The following is a 17138-nucleotide window of genomic DNA, read 5'->3' on the forward strand; positions in this document are numbered from 1 at the left end:
ACACACCTAAATTCAAGCACAAGCGAGCTCTAGTTGGGAAGGTGTTAAGAGGGTTAGGGAGGAGGATGTCCCCGTATAAGTATTGCACTCAACATTAAGGTAAGATATTTGAGGACAAAATGTAATTTATGAAAGGGAGCATTATTTTTGAGTTAAAAGAGTCCTATGATGAATAAGAGATGACAGGTAAGAAAGAAAATGCAGTTTTAAACAAGTCTAAAGCATGCTCTACTAGGGAAAATATTTTATATATCTTAGCTGAGCTATTTGAAAGGCATAAAGTTTTCTGCACAGAAAATCTAGCCAAGTACAAAAAAAAAGGTGTAAAGCATAAAACTACTTATTTTATTAACAACTCATAGCAATATTACACTTGTGAGAATAAGGGGAAAGTCAATAGATATTAACAGTTCATATGCTAAGCAAGTGCAGAAACAAAGCTAGATATCCTAGTAAAGTCTGAAGAAAGAGTCCTTGAAAAATCAAATGAAAAATAATAAAATCACAGTCTTATTTACAAAAGGCAAAAAATATTGGGATTTTTAATTGAAAATATGACTGCTAAAGGCATGTTTGGCTTTTGAGTTATTTTTGGCACTTTTTCTTGGCATTTCTAATAGTTCTAATTTCAAATCTGAGTTCTCTTTAGTTAACATTATAATTTTTTTTTTTTTTTTTTTTTTTTTTCTGAAGCTGGAAACGGGAAGGCAGTCAGACTCCAGCATGCGCCCGAACAGGATCCACCTGGCACGCCCACCAGGGGGTGATGCTCTGCCTATCCGTGGGGTCGCTCTGTCGCGACCAGGGCCACTCTAGCGCCTGGGGCAGAGGCCAAGGAGCCATCCCCAGCGCCCAGGCCATCTTTTGCTCCAATGGAGCCTCCGCTGCGGGAGGGGAAGAGAGAGACAGAGAGGAAGGAGAGGGGGAGGGGTGGAGAAGCAGATGGGCGCTTCTCCTATATGCCCTGGCCAGGAATTGAACCCGGGACTCATGCACGCCAGGCCGACGCTCTACCACTGAGCCAACCAGCCAGGGCAACATTATAATTTTTGTTTCATAAAAAATACTTCCTCAGTGTTTCTTATTAAAAAAACAGAAAACAAGGCGTATAATTCATGGTATATATTCAGAAAGGCATTAACATGTAGAAAACAATATCTTATAAAATTCAGTTATCAAGGTTCAGATTTTTCTAAGAGAATTAAGAATTTTAAAACATTTTTTTTTTTTTTTTTAGAGAGGAAAGAGAGAGGGAGAGAGAGAAACAGAGAAAGAGAAGGGGGAGGAGCTGGAAGCATCAACTCCCATATGTGCCTTGACCGGGCAAGCCCAGGGTTTCGAACCGGCGACCTCAGCATTTCCAGGTCGACGCTTTATCCACTGCACCACCACAGGTCAGGCCAAGAATTTTAAAACATTAAGAAGGAAACTTTTTACCCACAAATTTAATAGACAGTTCATTTGCTCTAAAAACTTTCTTCCTTTTAATGTCATTACAAAGAATAGTATTATGGTTGCAAACTTAAAAATACACAAACACATACACATGTAAGTCCAAGCGATCTATATCTTGATATAGGAGCTGCTACGAGCTAATAAATTAGACCTTAACACAATACCCTTCCAGAGAGCCACAGTTCATGTTTAATACACTGTAATGCGTTAAAAATGAATTGCTGGTGTGAATACTTTTTGCTGATTGAAATTTATTAAATTTATAGGCCTCATTCAGACTTTATTTTTACTTCAACAAGTAACAATTCCTGGGGCAATGATGGGGATCCTAGCTTATATGGGGAAAAAGATTATTTTATTTTTAAGTTCCTCTTTCCACTCCACTCCAACCCTCTCAGCAAACTCGAATGTAATGTGATCTGTTTCTAAGCGGTCGTTTGCCACAAGTAACGTGGAGAGGGCAGGAGAGACTAAAGGAAGAACACTGGGAAAAAAACTTGGAGCTAAAGGGACCTGAGAAAATGAGGTATTAAGTAAAGGTTAGAATGAGATGATACAGCACAGGAAAGCTTAGGGTGGTAGTGTATAATAGACTGCCAGAAGTTTTGTTTTACTTAATTCTTCAAATGAGATTTCTGGATTTTGACTCGGTACATTATTAAATGATTAATTTCCCAGAACTATTAATATTTCAGAAAATAAAAATGTCTATAAAAGAAACAGACAACTAATATACCTGAAAGTCAAAACAAAGGGTTCCCCCTCATTCACTTGTAAAAAAACAAGGGACTATCAGACACATATTCATTTTTTTTTTCTTTGTATTTTTCTGAAGCTGGAAATGGGGAGAGACAGTCAGACAGACTCCCGCATATGCCTGACCGGAATCCACCCAGCACGCCCACCAGGGGCGACGCTCTGCCCACCAGGGGGCGATGCTCTGCCCCTCCGGGGCGTCGCTCTGCAGCGACCAGAGCCACTCTAGCGCCTGGGGCAGAGGCCAAGGAGCCATCCCCAGCGCCCGGGCCATCTTTGCTCCAATGGAGCCTTGGCTGCGGGAGGGGAAGAGAGAGACAGAGAGGAAGGAGGGGGTGGGGGTAGAGAAGCAAATGGGCGCTTCTCCTATGTGCCCTGGCCGGGAATCGATCCCGGGTCCCCCGCACGCCAGGCCGACGCTCTACCGCTGAGCCAACGGGCCAGGGCCCAGACACATATTCATTTAAGGTAACTTTCTTATTAAAATTGGGTAGAAATGAAATTGTCAAACAAGCATAAAACTTAATACATGCCGTGTTATTAAATAAAAATACTAACATGCTGTTACTTGCTCTGCTGATTATCAAACTAAAGCAATTACATCAGCAGTCTACCTGTAAAAATTTCTTCTTCATTTCATCAAAGATATTTTGTCTGCATCTCCAAAACACATCCTATAGTATACAAAGAACAAAACGAATTACAAATCATTGTTTTAAAATACAGAGATAAGACAGTAAAATGAGAACAATTAACTTGGACATTTTTTTCTTGCAAAAGTATGTAGTAAAGTATTATTATATCATCTAGAATTGTATTCATAACTTACATTTATAATTTTTATCTTAGGCCTCAATTATTCTCATTAGGTTACTGAAAATCTGTGCTATAGTTATAAAGAATAATACTGACATAAAAAACAACCACATTTTAACAAAAAGTAGTAACTTAAGAACTGTATATAAATCAAATGTTCTAAGTCACATATTTTCCCCAGTTTTATTGATATAATTGATATACAATATTGTATTTTTACCACAATAAATTTAGTTATCATCATCTCAACTAGTGATGAAAACCTGGCCACTATGCTGTGTGGGAGGGAGCCAAGTAACCACATGGACAGGTCATTTGTAGATGTTTCAGCTACAGCCTAAGTGAGATCATAGCTGGCAACCAGCATCAGCCACCATACATGTGTGAGAGCAAGTATCAGATGATTCCAGCCCCAGCCTTTCGGCTGCTCCAGCTGACGCCTAGCAGAGCAGAAGCAAACTGCCCTCATCCAACTTTGTTTAAATTAACATCTGTGAGCAAAATTCACTGAATTCGGGAGCATACTGTTATATAATACAAGATAATCAGAATAATAGTCAATTTCTCCATCTAGTCCTTCTCTCACCATCTTAAATAAAAGTACAATCCTCTTGGTATTCATTTCTCTTCCTTGCTTCAGGTTTCCACATAGTACTTATAACTACCTAATACATTTGTTTATATTTTACTTATTTATTGTTGTAAGGCCAGTAGCCGCAGCCACCATCACAGCCGCCTGGCCCCTGCAGGTTCGCATTTGATCTGGACAGACTGTAATGAAACTGCAGAGCCAAGAACTGGTGGGCCATTTTCCTTTATTCTAGACTAGTACCGCCAATGAGTAAAAACAAACACATGGGACACCAAAACCCACTCACATGTTCTCCTGTTCCACAACCAGGAGAATCTTTCCGGTTTTTTCTAAAATCAAAGGCCCCACCAGCCTTATTCACCTCTGTTCCCCATCTCCTCCTCTCTGCAGGCCTCCATCTTGGCTGCCTGCCTCCTCTACCACCATGTCACTCTCTCCTCTCCAACAACGTGGTCTCTCTTTCAAAATGGCCTCCTAGATCCTCCTTTTAAAACCTTTTGGTGCAAAAGCCCTCCCCCAGCACACATTAGCATAACCAAGCCCCTTCCCAAGCAAGAAGGTAATTAGCTGTACACGTGAGAGCATCATCACATGAACAGCAGCCATCTTTAACAAAGTGAGCAAAACCAGAAAATACAGATCACAAACTTATTGTCCCAACAATTGTCGATCTAGAAAAAAGTCCACTATGAACCAAGATGAAATAACAGACTGGATTCTACCTCCAACCTTAAATAACTAAAAATTTAGATAAAATACATAAAGCAATAGTTTTCAAATATTGAACAGCAAGCAACACAGGACAGTTATCCCTGAGAAAGAAACAAACAAGATAAGCCACCTTCCAAGCTGGGAGGGAGAAGCCTGGTAGAGTCCAGCAATCTCCCTAAGTTCAAGAGATGAGTTCAAGGGGGCCAACTCAGCTAGAATTTAGAGGGCAGAGTACTGGAGAGAAGAAAGCTGCACAAATAGCAAGCTCCAGAGATCTGTAGAGTGATCTTCTTTTGAGAGCTCAGCTGAGTATTTATCAGCATATGAATGTGAAGAAACTATGTGAGGAATATCAGTAAGGGCACAGAAAAACCCAACAATACCATCAACCAACAGGATCTAATCAAAATTTAAAACATTCCAACAAACAAGGACCAAACATACATTCTCTTCAAATGCTCATGGAACAAATAATCAAGACAGACCACATCCTGACCATAAAACAAACTTCAACAAATTTAAAAGGACTGAAATGATCATAAAGACTATGTTCTCTGATCACAATGGGATAACAAAAAATCTAAATACATAGAGAAACATAATATGTTTTTACACTGGAAGACTCAACCTAGTATAGATGTCAATTCTTCCCAAAAAGATATACAAGGCCTATCACAATTGCAGCAAAAATTTTTGAAGGTACAGGCAAGATTATTCTAAAACTTAAATGAAAAGGCAAAGGAACTAAAATAGCTAAAAGGATAAAGTGAGAAGACTCCAATTTCAAGACTTATATATACCTTCAACATTCAAGATCATGTGGCATTGGTAAGAGGGAAAGATATACAAATCAATGAAAAACAACAGATCTCCACACAAATATGCCCAACTGATTTCTGACTAAATACAAAAGGAACTCAATGGACGAAAGATAGACTTTTTAAAAAAATATAAAACTATATATAAAGTTATTAGGAAAAAAGGGGAGAATCCTCCAGAGCTAAGGCTAGGCAGAGTTCTCAGACTTAAAATCAACAGCATGATCTTTAAAACAAGAAATAAATAAACTAGACTTCATCAAAAGTAAAAATGAGCAATTCCCATCAAAATTCCAATGACATTTTTTAAAGAAATGGAGCAAAAAATCATCAGATTTATATGGAACTATAAAAAACCCCGAATAGCCAAAGCAATCCTAAAGAAAAAAAATGAAGCTGGGGGCATTACAATACCTGACTTCAAACTATGTTATAGGGCCACGACAATCAAAACAGCATGGTATTGGCAGAAAAATAGACACTCAGACCAATGGAACAGAATAGAAAACCCAGAAATAAAACCACATATATATAGTCAAATAATTTTTGATAAAGGGGCCAAGAACACACAATGGAGAAAAGAAAGCCTCTTCAATAAATGGTGCTGGGAAAACTGGAAAGCCACATGCAAAAGAATGAAACTGGACTACAGTCTGTCCCCCTGTACTAAAATTAACTCAAAATGGATCAAAGATCTAAGCATTCCCTGGCCGGTTGGCTCAGCGGTAGAGCGTCGGCCTGGCGTGCGGGGGACCCGGGTTCGATTGCCGGCCAGGGCACATAGGAGAAGCGCCCATTTGCTTCTCCACCCCCCCCCCTCCTTCCTCTCTGTCTCTCTCTTCCCCTCCCGCAGCCAAGGCTCCATTAGAGCAAAGATGGCCTGGGCGCTGGGGATGGCTCCTTGGCCTCTGCCCCAGGCGCTAGAGTGGCTCTGGTTGAGGCAGAGAGACACCCCAGAGGGGCAGAGCATCGCCCCCTGGTGGGCAGAGCATCGCCCCTGGTGGGCGTGCCGGGTGGATTCCGGTCGGGCACATGTGGGAGTCTGTCTGACTGTCTCTCCCCATTTCCAGCTTCAGAAAAATACAAAAAAAAAAAAAAAGATCTAAACATAAGACCTGAAACAATTAAGTGCATAGAAGAAGACATAGGTACTAAACTCGTGGACCTGGGTTTTAAAAAGCATTTTATGAATTTGACTCCAATGGCAGGAGAAGTGAGGGCAAAAATTAATGAGTGGGACTACATCAGACTAAGAAGTTTTTGCTCAGCAAAAGAAACGGATAACAAAATAAAAAGACAGCCAACTAAATGGGAAATGATATTTTCAAACAACAGCTCAGATAAGGGCCTAATATCCAAAATATACAAAGAACTCATAAAACTCAACAACAAACAAACAAACAATCCAATAAAAAAATGGGAAGAGGACATGAACAGACACTTCTCCCAGGAAGAAATACAAATGGCCAACAGATATATGAAAAGATGCTCATCTTCTTTAGTTATTAGATAATGCAAATCAAAACTGCAATGAGATACCACCTCACACCTGTTAGATTAGCTATTATTAACAAGACAGGTAATAGCAAATGTTGGAGAGGCTGTGGAGAAAAAGGAACCCTCATACACTGTTGGTGGGAATGTAAAGTAGTGCAACCATTATGGAAGAAAGTATGGTGATTCATCAAAAAACTGAAAATAGAACTACTTTATGACCCAGCAATCCCTCTACTGGGTATATACCCCCAAAACTCAGAAACATTGATACGTAAAGACACATGCAGCCCCATGTTCATTGCAGCATTGTTCACAGTGGTCAGGACATGGAAACAACCAAAAAGCCCATCAATAAATGACTGGATAAAGAAGACGTGGCACATATACACTATGGAATACTACTCAGCCATAAGAAATGATGACATCGGATCATTTACAGCAAAATGGCGGGATCTTGATAACATTATACAAAGTGAAATAAGTAAATCAGAAAAAACCAGGAACTGCATTATTCCATACGTAGGTGGGACATAAAAGTGAAACTAAGAGACACTGATAAGAGTGTGGTGGTTACGGGCGAGGGGGGAGAGGGAGGGGGAAAGGGGGAGGGGCACAAAGAAAACTAGATAGAAGGTGACAGAGGACAATCTGACTTTGGGTGATGGGTATGCAACATAAGTGAACGACAAGATAACCTGGAGTTGTTATCTTTGAATATATGTATCCTGATTTATTGATGTCGCCCCATTAAAAATAAAATTATTAAAAAAAAAAAGTAAAAATGAATACTTTGCGAAGACCCTGTTAAGGATGAAAAGACAAGCTATGGACTGAGACAAAATATTTCAAACCACATAGTGAACAAAAGGACTAGTACCTAGAATACCGAAAGAACTCTTTAAAACCTAGCAATAAAAAAGTAAACAATGCGCCTGTGGTGGCGCAGTGGGATAAAGCGTCAACCTGGAACACTGAGGTTGCCGGTTCAAAACCCTGGGCTTGCCTGGTCAAGGAACATATGGGAGTTGATGCTTCCTGCTCCTCCCCTTTCAATCTCTCTCTCTCTCTCCCCTCTCTCTAAAAATCAATAAATAAAATATTTTAAAAAAAAAGTAAACAATGCAATTAGGACATAGGCAAAAATCATGAAAGATATTTCAATGAAGAACATAACAGATTCATGTGTTCAATAAGCACATGAAAAGACGTTTAGTATCACTAGCCAATAGGGAAATGCAAATTAAAACCACAATGAGATATTACCACACATCTGTCAAAATGGTCAAAATTAAGAGTAACACCAAATTCAACAAAGATACAGAAGAAAGAGACATCAAAATTAACAAGACATCTAATGGGTACATGAAAAGACTACTTAACAACTGCAATTATGTGTATATATCCTTTTTAAAGCACACAAAGAACATTTATAAAAACTAACCTGATATTGGTCTTTACTATAAAGCAAGTCTCAACAAATTTAAAAAATTGGTGAACACAACACACTCTCTCATTATAATACAAGTAAATTAACTATAAATGACAAAAAGATGACTAGAAACTTCATATATAACTACAAAATTAGGAAACACTAAATTATGGGTCAAAGAAGAAATAATAATGGATATTAGAAAATATTTAGAGCCAAATAAAAGTATTTTATCTCAAAACTCATACTGGGAGAAAAGCAAGGAGTTTCCCAGCAGAATAAGTGAACCTGCATCAGAATAGGGCAAGGTAAGATGAACAGTGATCTGTCAAACTCTGAAAGATCTCTAAAAACCTAAAACTAAAACAATAGTTCTCTGCTGTTAATGGTTTTTGGAGCTGTAGCTGGTCCCCAGAGGCAGAAAACAAAACAACAAACTTTGTACCCCATTGATAAAGCAATAGAAGAAATAAAAAAGTAAAAGTAGAAATTAATGACATAGAAAGCAAAAATACTATGAAGAAAATTATCAAAGCAAAAAGCTGCTTCTATTAACAAAAACCTAAATAACAAACCACTGGTAAGACCAATCCCCCAAAAAGGAACAAAAATATTATGAAAAGGGAATATAATTATATCTATAACAACAAAAACATATAAAAGAATGTCACAAGCAAATTTATGACAATATATTTGAAAACATAATGAAATGGATAAACTCCCAGAAAAAATATGATTTATCAAACAAAGGAAAAGAAAACCTCAATTGTCCTAAAGTCATTAAACAAACTGAATTAGTAGTTAAAAATCTTTCAACAACAGAAAAATCCAGGCCTAGATGATTTTTCTAAAGATTTTACCAATACCAATGATAAACCATTCAAGTTTTACAAAAATTGTTGACAGTTACAGAACACAAGGAATGTTCCCAAATCACATTATAAGGCTAATATATGATATTAAACCGCAAAAAACTAAAAACAAAGAAACAAAAAACTAAAAGAAAAAAAAAAGGAAAGAAAGTTATAAACCAATACTACATAGGAAAACAACTGCAAAATATCTGAAACAAAAAATTTGAAAACTGAATCCATCAATGTATTAAAGCATAAATGATTATAACCAGGCTCATTTAACATTGGAAAAATTAATTCGTATAATGCAACACATTAACCGAGTAAGAGAGAAAATCATATCACTACATAAAATACAAAAACAGCATTTGAAAAAAATTAAACATTTTTTCATGACTAGTTTTCATGGTAACTTCATGAACACCTTTTTCATGATAACACGTAACAAAATAAAAAAGGTATTTCTTTAACTTGATAAAGCGTATCTACAAAATTTTACATTTTTTCCCCTTCTTTTTTTGAGAGAGGGGCTGGGAGAGAGAGACAAGAACACGGAGCTGCTTCTGTATGTGTCCTGACCGGGGAATCCAACTGGCAACTTCCATGCTCCTAGACAACACTCCAACCAATTGTGCTATCTAGCCAGGGCTTAATTTTTGTTTTCTTTTTTTTAGAGACAGAGAAAGGAAGGGAGAGAGAGTGGAGGAGGAAGAAAAGCATTCATTTGTTGTTCTACTCAGTTGTACACTCATTGGTTGCTTCAATTTGTGCCTTGACCAGAGACAGAACCCACAACCCTATTGTTTCATGACAACAATCTTAATTAACTGACTGAGCTAACCGGCCAGGGCTAAATTTTACAACTTTTACAAACATAATAAAATGCTGAAACCTCTCACTTTTAGAATAAATATACACTTTAAGAATAGAAACAAGGCCCTGGCCGGTTGGCTCAGCGGTAGAGTGGCCTGGCGTGCGGGGGACCCAGGTTCGATTCCCGGCCAGGGCACATAGGAGAAGCGCCCATCTGCTTCTCCACCCCTCCCCCCCCCCCTCCTTTCTCTCTCTCTCTCTCTTCCCCTCCCGCAGCGAGGCTCCATTGGAGCAAAGATGGCCCGAGCGCTAGGGATGGCTCCTTGGCCTCTGCCCCAGGCGCTAGAGTGGCTCTGGTCGCGGCAGAGCGACGCCCCGGAGGGGCAGAGCATCGCCCCTGGTGGGCATGCCCCGTGGATCCCGGTCGGGCGCATCCAGGAGTCTGTCTGACTGTCTCTCCCCGTTTCCAGCTTCAGAAAAATACAAACAAAAAACAAAAACAAAAAAAAAGAATAGAAACAAAACAAGGCTACACACTAGTCTCTAATTCTCGTCAACACTGTAGAGGGACAATGCAATAAGCAAATATATGCAGTGGAGTACCATGCAGCCCTTAAAAATGCTATGTAACATTTATTGACAAGAGAAAATATTTACTGTATGTTGCTAAGAAATAAGACTAGCATTACAAGACTAAAAACATAGTGGCCTTTAAAAAAAAGTCTATATTGAGGAGAAGGAAACATGTACAGAATAAAAAAACTATATCAAAATGTTAACAGTATGGTCTTTCAAGGATAGAATTAGAGGTGATTTTTTTTCTCTTTATGATTTTCTGGAACTTCCAAATGTTTGATATTGCACATGTATTTGTTTTTACAATTTAGATGTAAGTCACACAAAAAAGAAACATGCAAATTTAGTTAACATATATAAAATAAAAAATTGTAAATGGGCCCTGGTCGGTTGGCTCAGTGGTAGAGCGTCGGCCTGGCGTGCAGAAGTTCTGGGTTTGATTCCCAGCCAGGGCACACAGGAGAAGCGCCCATCTGCTTATCCACCCCTCCCCCTCTCCTTCCTCTCTGTCTCTCTCTTCCCCTCCCGCAGCGAGGCTCCATTGGAGCAAAGATGGCCCAGGCGCTGGGGATGGCTCCTTGGCTTCTGCCCCAGGTGCTAGAGTGGCTCTGGTCGCAACAGAGCAACCCCCCCGAGGGGCAGAGCGTCGCCCCCTGATGGGCGTGGGGGGGGGTGGATCCCGGTCGGGCACATGCGGGAGTCTGTCTATCTCTCCCTGTTTTCAGCTTCAGAAAAAAAAAGAAAAGAAAAAAAAATTGTAAATGTAAGCCCACTCTTACTAGGTCAAAAAAGAAAAAACAACTAAGTGCACAGTAAGAAAATTAAAGCAACTTTCCTAGGCAGCAGTACACAGGAAAAAATCTGGGGAGAAGTCAAGGACTACATTCTTAGTGTGTACAGCATGCAGAATGGTGTATCTACAGAAAACAAACAATAAAAAGTAACATAATCAAGATCAGGTTTATATGTTAACTGATAGTAACATACAGATTTTAGATAAGCTGAGGTTACTACATTAAAATATAATTAAAAACACTAAAGATATCACAAATTTCAACTTCTAGGATTCCTCTACTTCTATTAATATATACTTGGAAAAATACAGGGCATAAAAAAGGTCAAAAGTCTCTTAAAATGAAATTTAAAAGAAAACACCATTCATTTAGATAGCGGTTAAAAAAGAATTATTGTCACTAATAGTCTTAGAGCCACACACAATATTCTATTCTTTAAACTATCTAGCACTTGTCTGACCAGGTGGTGGCGCAGTGAACAGAGTATTGACCTGGGATGCTGAGGACCCAAGTTTGAAAGCCTGAGGTCACCAGCTTGAGCATGAGGCCGCTAGCTTCAAGCCTAAGGAAGCTGCTTGAGAAAAGGGTCACTGGCTTAGCTGGGGCCCTCTCTTCCCCCGTCAAAGAACATATAAGAAGCAATCAATGAACAACTTAAGTTCTGTAACTACAAGTTGATGTCTCTCATCTCTCTTCCGTCCTGTCTCTCTCACTCTAAAAATTAAAAAAAAAATTAAAAATTAAGAAAGGATTGCCCTTCTCTAGCAAAAGGAACAGAAAAAAGATAGCTTTATAATACAGAAAACTTTCAGATACTAACCACACTATACCACAGCCAAACACCACGGAAAAAAACTGTCTCCCTGCCCACATGACTATCATTAAAGTCTGAGAGAAGCCTAGATTTCCAAATTTGGCTGTCTGTATGTAACAAGGCACTCCCTTCCCCCCACTCTCCCCAGGGTGATGTCAGAGAACACCTAGTGGGCAGTGATGACCTTCCCCACAACTGAGTGGTAAGGAGAGCCTCCTTACTTCTATCACTGGAGGCCATATGGGGATAACAAAGTGTCCCACACCCTCCCAACCAAGCAGGTGTCCACAGAAGCTTAATGGGAGCATGAACTTCAACCTCAATCAGCAGTAATAAGGCACCCCTCTCAACCCAGACTGTAAATAAAGGTAGGATGAGGAACCTGGACTCCCACCCGATCTCCAAGTAACAAGGGAGTGCCATCTTTTCCTTGTTAGCATGGTATCAGGTGGGGGGGGGGGTCTGTTAAAACAGGAGATTTAAATAAGACCCAGAGTCTCATAATATATATAATACCCAAAATGTCCAGGATATAATAAAAAATCACTTGTCAGACCAAGAACAAAGAAAATCTCAACTTGGATAAGAAAAGACAATCAACAGATGCCAACACAAAGATGACACAAATATTAAAATTATCTGACAAAGATTTTAAAGTGGTCATCATAAAAACACCCAACAAGCAATTATGAACACACATGAAATAAGTGAAAACAACAAAAGTCTCAGCAAAAACACCAGCTAAAATACAATAACCAAAATTAAAACTCACTAGATGGGCACAATGGCAGAAAGAAGATGGCAGGGGAAAGAATCAGTGACCCTAAAGATAACAAAAATCTTCAACTAAACAATCAAGAAAAAAAACCTTAAAAAAATAAAAACCTATCTCAAGCACCTATAAAACTATAAAAAGATCAGTCTTAAGCAGCTGTGTTATAAAAAAAAAGATGGAATATTTGTGTCATCTAAGTCCTGGAAGGAAAGGAGAAAGAGGGCAGGTCTGAAAAGCACTCAAGAAAATAATGGATAGCCTGACCTGTGGTGGTGCAGTGGATAAAGCGTCGACCTGGAAATGCTGAGGTCGCTGGTTCGAAACCCTGAGCTTGCCTGGTCAAGGCACATATGGGAGTTGATGCTTCCAGCTCCTCCCCCCTGCCTCTCTCTCTCTCTCTCTCTCTCTCTCTCCCTCTCTCTCTCCTCTCTAAAATGAATAAAATAAAGAAATAGAAAATAATGGATAAAAACTTCTCAAATTTGACAAGACATAAAACTATATATTTAAAAGATCAGTGAACCCCAAGAGAATAAACCCAAAGAAATCCCTGCCAAGACACATAATCAAACTCCTTGAAAACTACGGTCAAAGGGAAAGACTTTGAAAGTAGTGAGAAAGAAAAGTCTTATCTGTAAGGCCAAAACAATTAAAATGTAGCAGATTTCTCCTCAGAAATCACAGAGACAGATACGACACATTTTACAAGTGTTGAAAGAAAAGAATCGTCATCTCAGAATTCTATAACCAGTAAAAATATTCTTCAGGAATAAAGAAGAAATAGACTTTCAATGAAGGAAGAGATTTGTTGTTAAGAGACCTACCCTAAAGGAATGGCTAAAGGAAGTTCTCTACACACAAGTGGTAAAAACGCTATGAAACCAGTTTGTATTAAAAGTGAAATATGACTATTATATTTTATGAAAATGTATAAATGCTAATTAAAAGTATTGTCCTGATGTACATACACTGCAAAACCCTACAGTATAAAATAACTTAAGAGTTGACTCAATATGATATTTGGGCTATTTCCACAAAAAGGCAGACATCATGAGCTCTTAGTCAAGGCTATAACCTCCTGTTACATCACTATCTGTGCTGCAAAGTCAAATTCAACTTACATCATTTCAGCTTACAAGTTTTCCAAAAATGTTACCCTATATATATCTTGTACACACATATATAAAAATTAAGCCTTAAAAAGGCAATTTTATAGTACATGCTACAAACTTAATAAACCTTGAGGAAATTATGCTAGGTGAAATCAGCCTGGCACAAAAGGTCAAATACTGTATGCTTCCACGTAAAGAAGCATTATGAATTGTCAAATTCAAGAGACAGAAAGTAGAATGGTGAATGCCAGGGATTGGGAGTGGGTGGGTAAGGAAATGGGAAGTTATTGCTAAGGATACTATTCTGCAAGATGAAAAGATTTCAGTGAATGGATGATGGTGAGTAGTAAAACAATGTAAATGTACTTAATATCACTGAACTGTACACTTAAAAATTAAGATGGTAAATTTTACATTAAATGTATTTTACCACAATTTTTTTTTTTTAACGTTTTTTTTTGTGTTTTTTTTTTCCTTTTTCTGAAGCTGGAAACAGGGAGAGACAGTCAGACAGACTCCCGCATGCGCCCGACTGGGATCCACCCGGCACGCCCACCATGGGGCGACGCTCTGCCCACCAGGGGGCGATGCTCTGCCCATCCTGGGCGTCGCCATATTGCGACCAGAGCCACTCTGCCCATCCTGGGCGTCGCCATATTGCGACCAGAGCCACTCTAGCGCCTGGGGCAGAGGCCAAGGAGCCATCCCCAGCGCCCGGGCCATCTTTGCTCCAATGGAGCCTTGGCTGCGGGAGGGGAAGAGAGAGACAGAGAGGAAGGCGCGGCGGAGGGGTGGAGAAGCAAATGGGCGCTTCTCCTATGTGCCCTGGCCGGGAATCGAACCCGGGTCCTCCGCACGCTAGGCCGACGCTCTACCGCTGAGCCAACCGGCCAGGGCCCACAATTTTTAAAAACATCAAAATTAAATAGAATACTCATGACCATAAATTTGTAAAAGTAGCAAAATTGTCTGCAAAACGGGTTTCTACTCGTCTGTTATAGACATAATATGTATAAAATATATTATGGGTAAATGTAAAAACATAAGCGTGAACATTTCCTATTTTATCTTATAATCCAAAAGACAAAAAATTTTCCTATTTTTAAGGGGTTTTGTATGATTTGAGTATATATATATGAATACTTGTAGAAATATAGATATAAAAACAGATTTCACATTTATGTATGTGTATATGCATATTTTCTAACTCCTTCCATTAAGAGAACCTAGAAGTAATGACATCCCTGTAGCAATAAACACATCTAGCATCCAGATCTTGGTTTCTGAATACCATTCTCCACAAAAAGGATCCAGAGGTATTTATAGAAATGACTGATGTCAGTGAGAGGGCTGAGAAAGTACAAGGAGAGTATGGAATACCTTGCACTGCTATTAACTATTTAAAGGCTTTATTTCCTATTGGAGTAAACTATAGTACAAAGAGCAATATACTGTAGAGGCAAAGATCTAGACTAGGATTCTCATCTCAGGTCAAGAGAGGCTGGTTACTTTTCTCTTTCAGCTATGTCCTATACCTACATTCTCAGGGTACCACAAAAAGTTTTTCTGAAAATCAAAATGGAATAACTTGAAAATGTTCTATAAATCATATAGATGTTCTATATGATTCTATATGTTCTATATAATCCTATATAGAACACTCTATATCGGGGTCCCCAAACTGCAGCCCCCTGAGGCCATTTATCCGCCCCCACCACACTTCCAGAAGGGGCACTGCTTTCATTGGTGGTCAGTGAGAGGAGCAGTGTATGTGGTGGCCCTCCAATGAGGGACAGTGAACTGGCCCCCTGTGTAAAAAGTTTGGGGACCCCTGTTCTATATAGATGTTCTATAAATCATATATCATATAAAAGGTATTATTATAGAACTATCAGTTACTATCCTTATAATAGATTTAAGAAATCTATAATCCTTGACTATAATATTTATACTGTACATAATTTATATTATTTAAAATTTCAAAAGATAATCTTTTTTGGGGTAATAAGAATTTCAACAGATAGGATATTCTGCAAATATACGAAATTCTGCAAATATCTTTTGTTTTCTGATTGCACACCTTCTCAAAAAGTTTAAAAACCTACTACCAAAAACAGTAGAGAAAAACCTACCACTAAAAAGTTTATGTAGTCCTGGCCAGGTAGCTAAGTTGGTTGAAACATTGTCCTGATACACCAAAGTTGTGGGTTTGATCCCAGGTCAGAGCACATACAAAAATCAACCAATGAATGCATAAATAACTGGAACAAGTCAATGTTTATCTTTCTTTCTCTCCCTTCCCCCCCTCTGAAAACCAATAAATTAAAAAAAAAAACACCCTTTTTTTTAAACAAAGTTCAAATAGATTTATAATTTAAGGACAAATCCTAAACCTTATCTGGTCCTACTCCCTCATTTCAGACAAGAGAGCCCATAAAGATTAAGCAACTAAGGCAAAGCCAAACCAGTGAGTTTTCTAATTCCCAAACCATTGTTCTTTCAACCAAACCAGTTAGTCTGTGAACCTCTTTCTCAAAGAGCCTACAAAAATTAGAGCCACACTACCTTTTACACAATTACCAATTTTTCCTATGTAAATCATAAAATCCTTGAGAATAGATCTTCTTCTCTCTCTCCCATCAGTGCCTAGCAAAACTTTAACCATAATACTTTCCTAAGGCATGTTTTCGAGATTAGGCTTAATAAAAAAGCTCAAGCACATGAAAAGATGCTCTATATCATCAAACAAAACTCCCCCCAAAAAACCCTAATATTGCCAAGTACCAAGGATATACAGCAACCACAATGCTCATACATTGATAATTGGAATGCAAAAGGGTACAGCCATTTAAGAAAAGGGTTTGGCAGTTTCTTACAAAGTTAAACACTCATTTACCATATGATGAAGACATGCCCACCCCAAAAAAACTGTACAGAAGTATTTGCAGCAGCTTTATTCAGAATCACCAAAAACTGGAAACTCAAATGCCCATCCAACTGGTGAAAGGATAAACAAATTGTGGCATTCAGCAATAAAAACACCACTTATAAATGCAACAAAATAGATGAATCTCAGTTTTATGCCAAATGAAAGAAGTCAGACTCAAAATTCTACATACTTTGAATTCCAGTTACATGATATTCTGGAAAAGGTAAAAATATAAGGGCAGAAAATAGATGAGAGTGGTTGCAGGGCCTGGATGTGAAGGAAGGAGCTGACTACAAAGAACATGAGAAAATGTTTTTAAGGTGATGGAGATAATTCTGTATCTTTATTGTGGCGGTGGTTATACAATGTATATGTCAAAATTCATAAAACTGTATAC

The 17138-nt window shown here is 38.6% G+C and overlaps 1 protein-coding gene across 3 annotated transcripts in view; it reads right to left on the reverse strand.

The window, feature by feature from the left end:
* The window catches only part of USP47 (ubiquitin specific peptidase 47), a 128977-nt gene that overhangs the window by 96208 nt on the left and 15631 nt on the right, over window positions 1-17138 (reverse strand). For 2 of the 3 annotated variants that reach the window (XM_066365610.1, XM_066365603.1), the window contains exon 2: window positions 2826-2885. The exons of the other annotated variant lie outside the window; for it this stretch is intronic. In XM_066365610.1, coding sequence (XP_066221707.1) covers window positions 2826-2885 — 60 coding nt within the window. The remainder of the gene's footprint in view (window positions 1-2825; window positions 2886-17138) is intronic. 3 annotated transcript variants of the gene reach the window in all.

The sequence above is a fragment of the Saccopteryx leptura genome, chromosome 1 (genome assembly GCF_036850995.1).
Source record: "Saccopteryx leptura isolate mSacLep1 chromosome 1, mSacLep1_pri_phased_curated, whole genome shotgun sequence".
Classification (NCBI taxonomy): domain Eukaryota; kingdom Metazoa; phylum Chordata; class Mammalia; order Chiroptera; family Emballonuridae; genus Saccopteryx; species Saccopteryx leptura.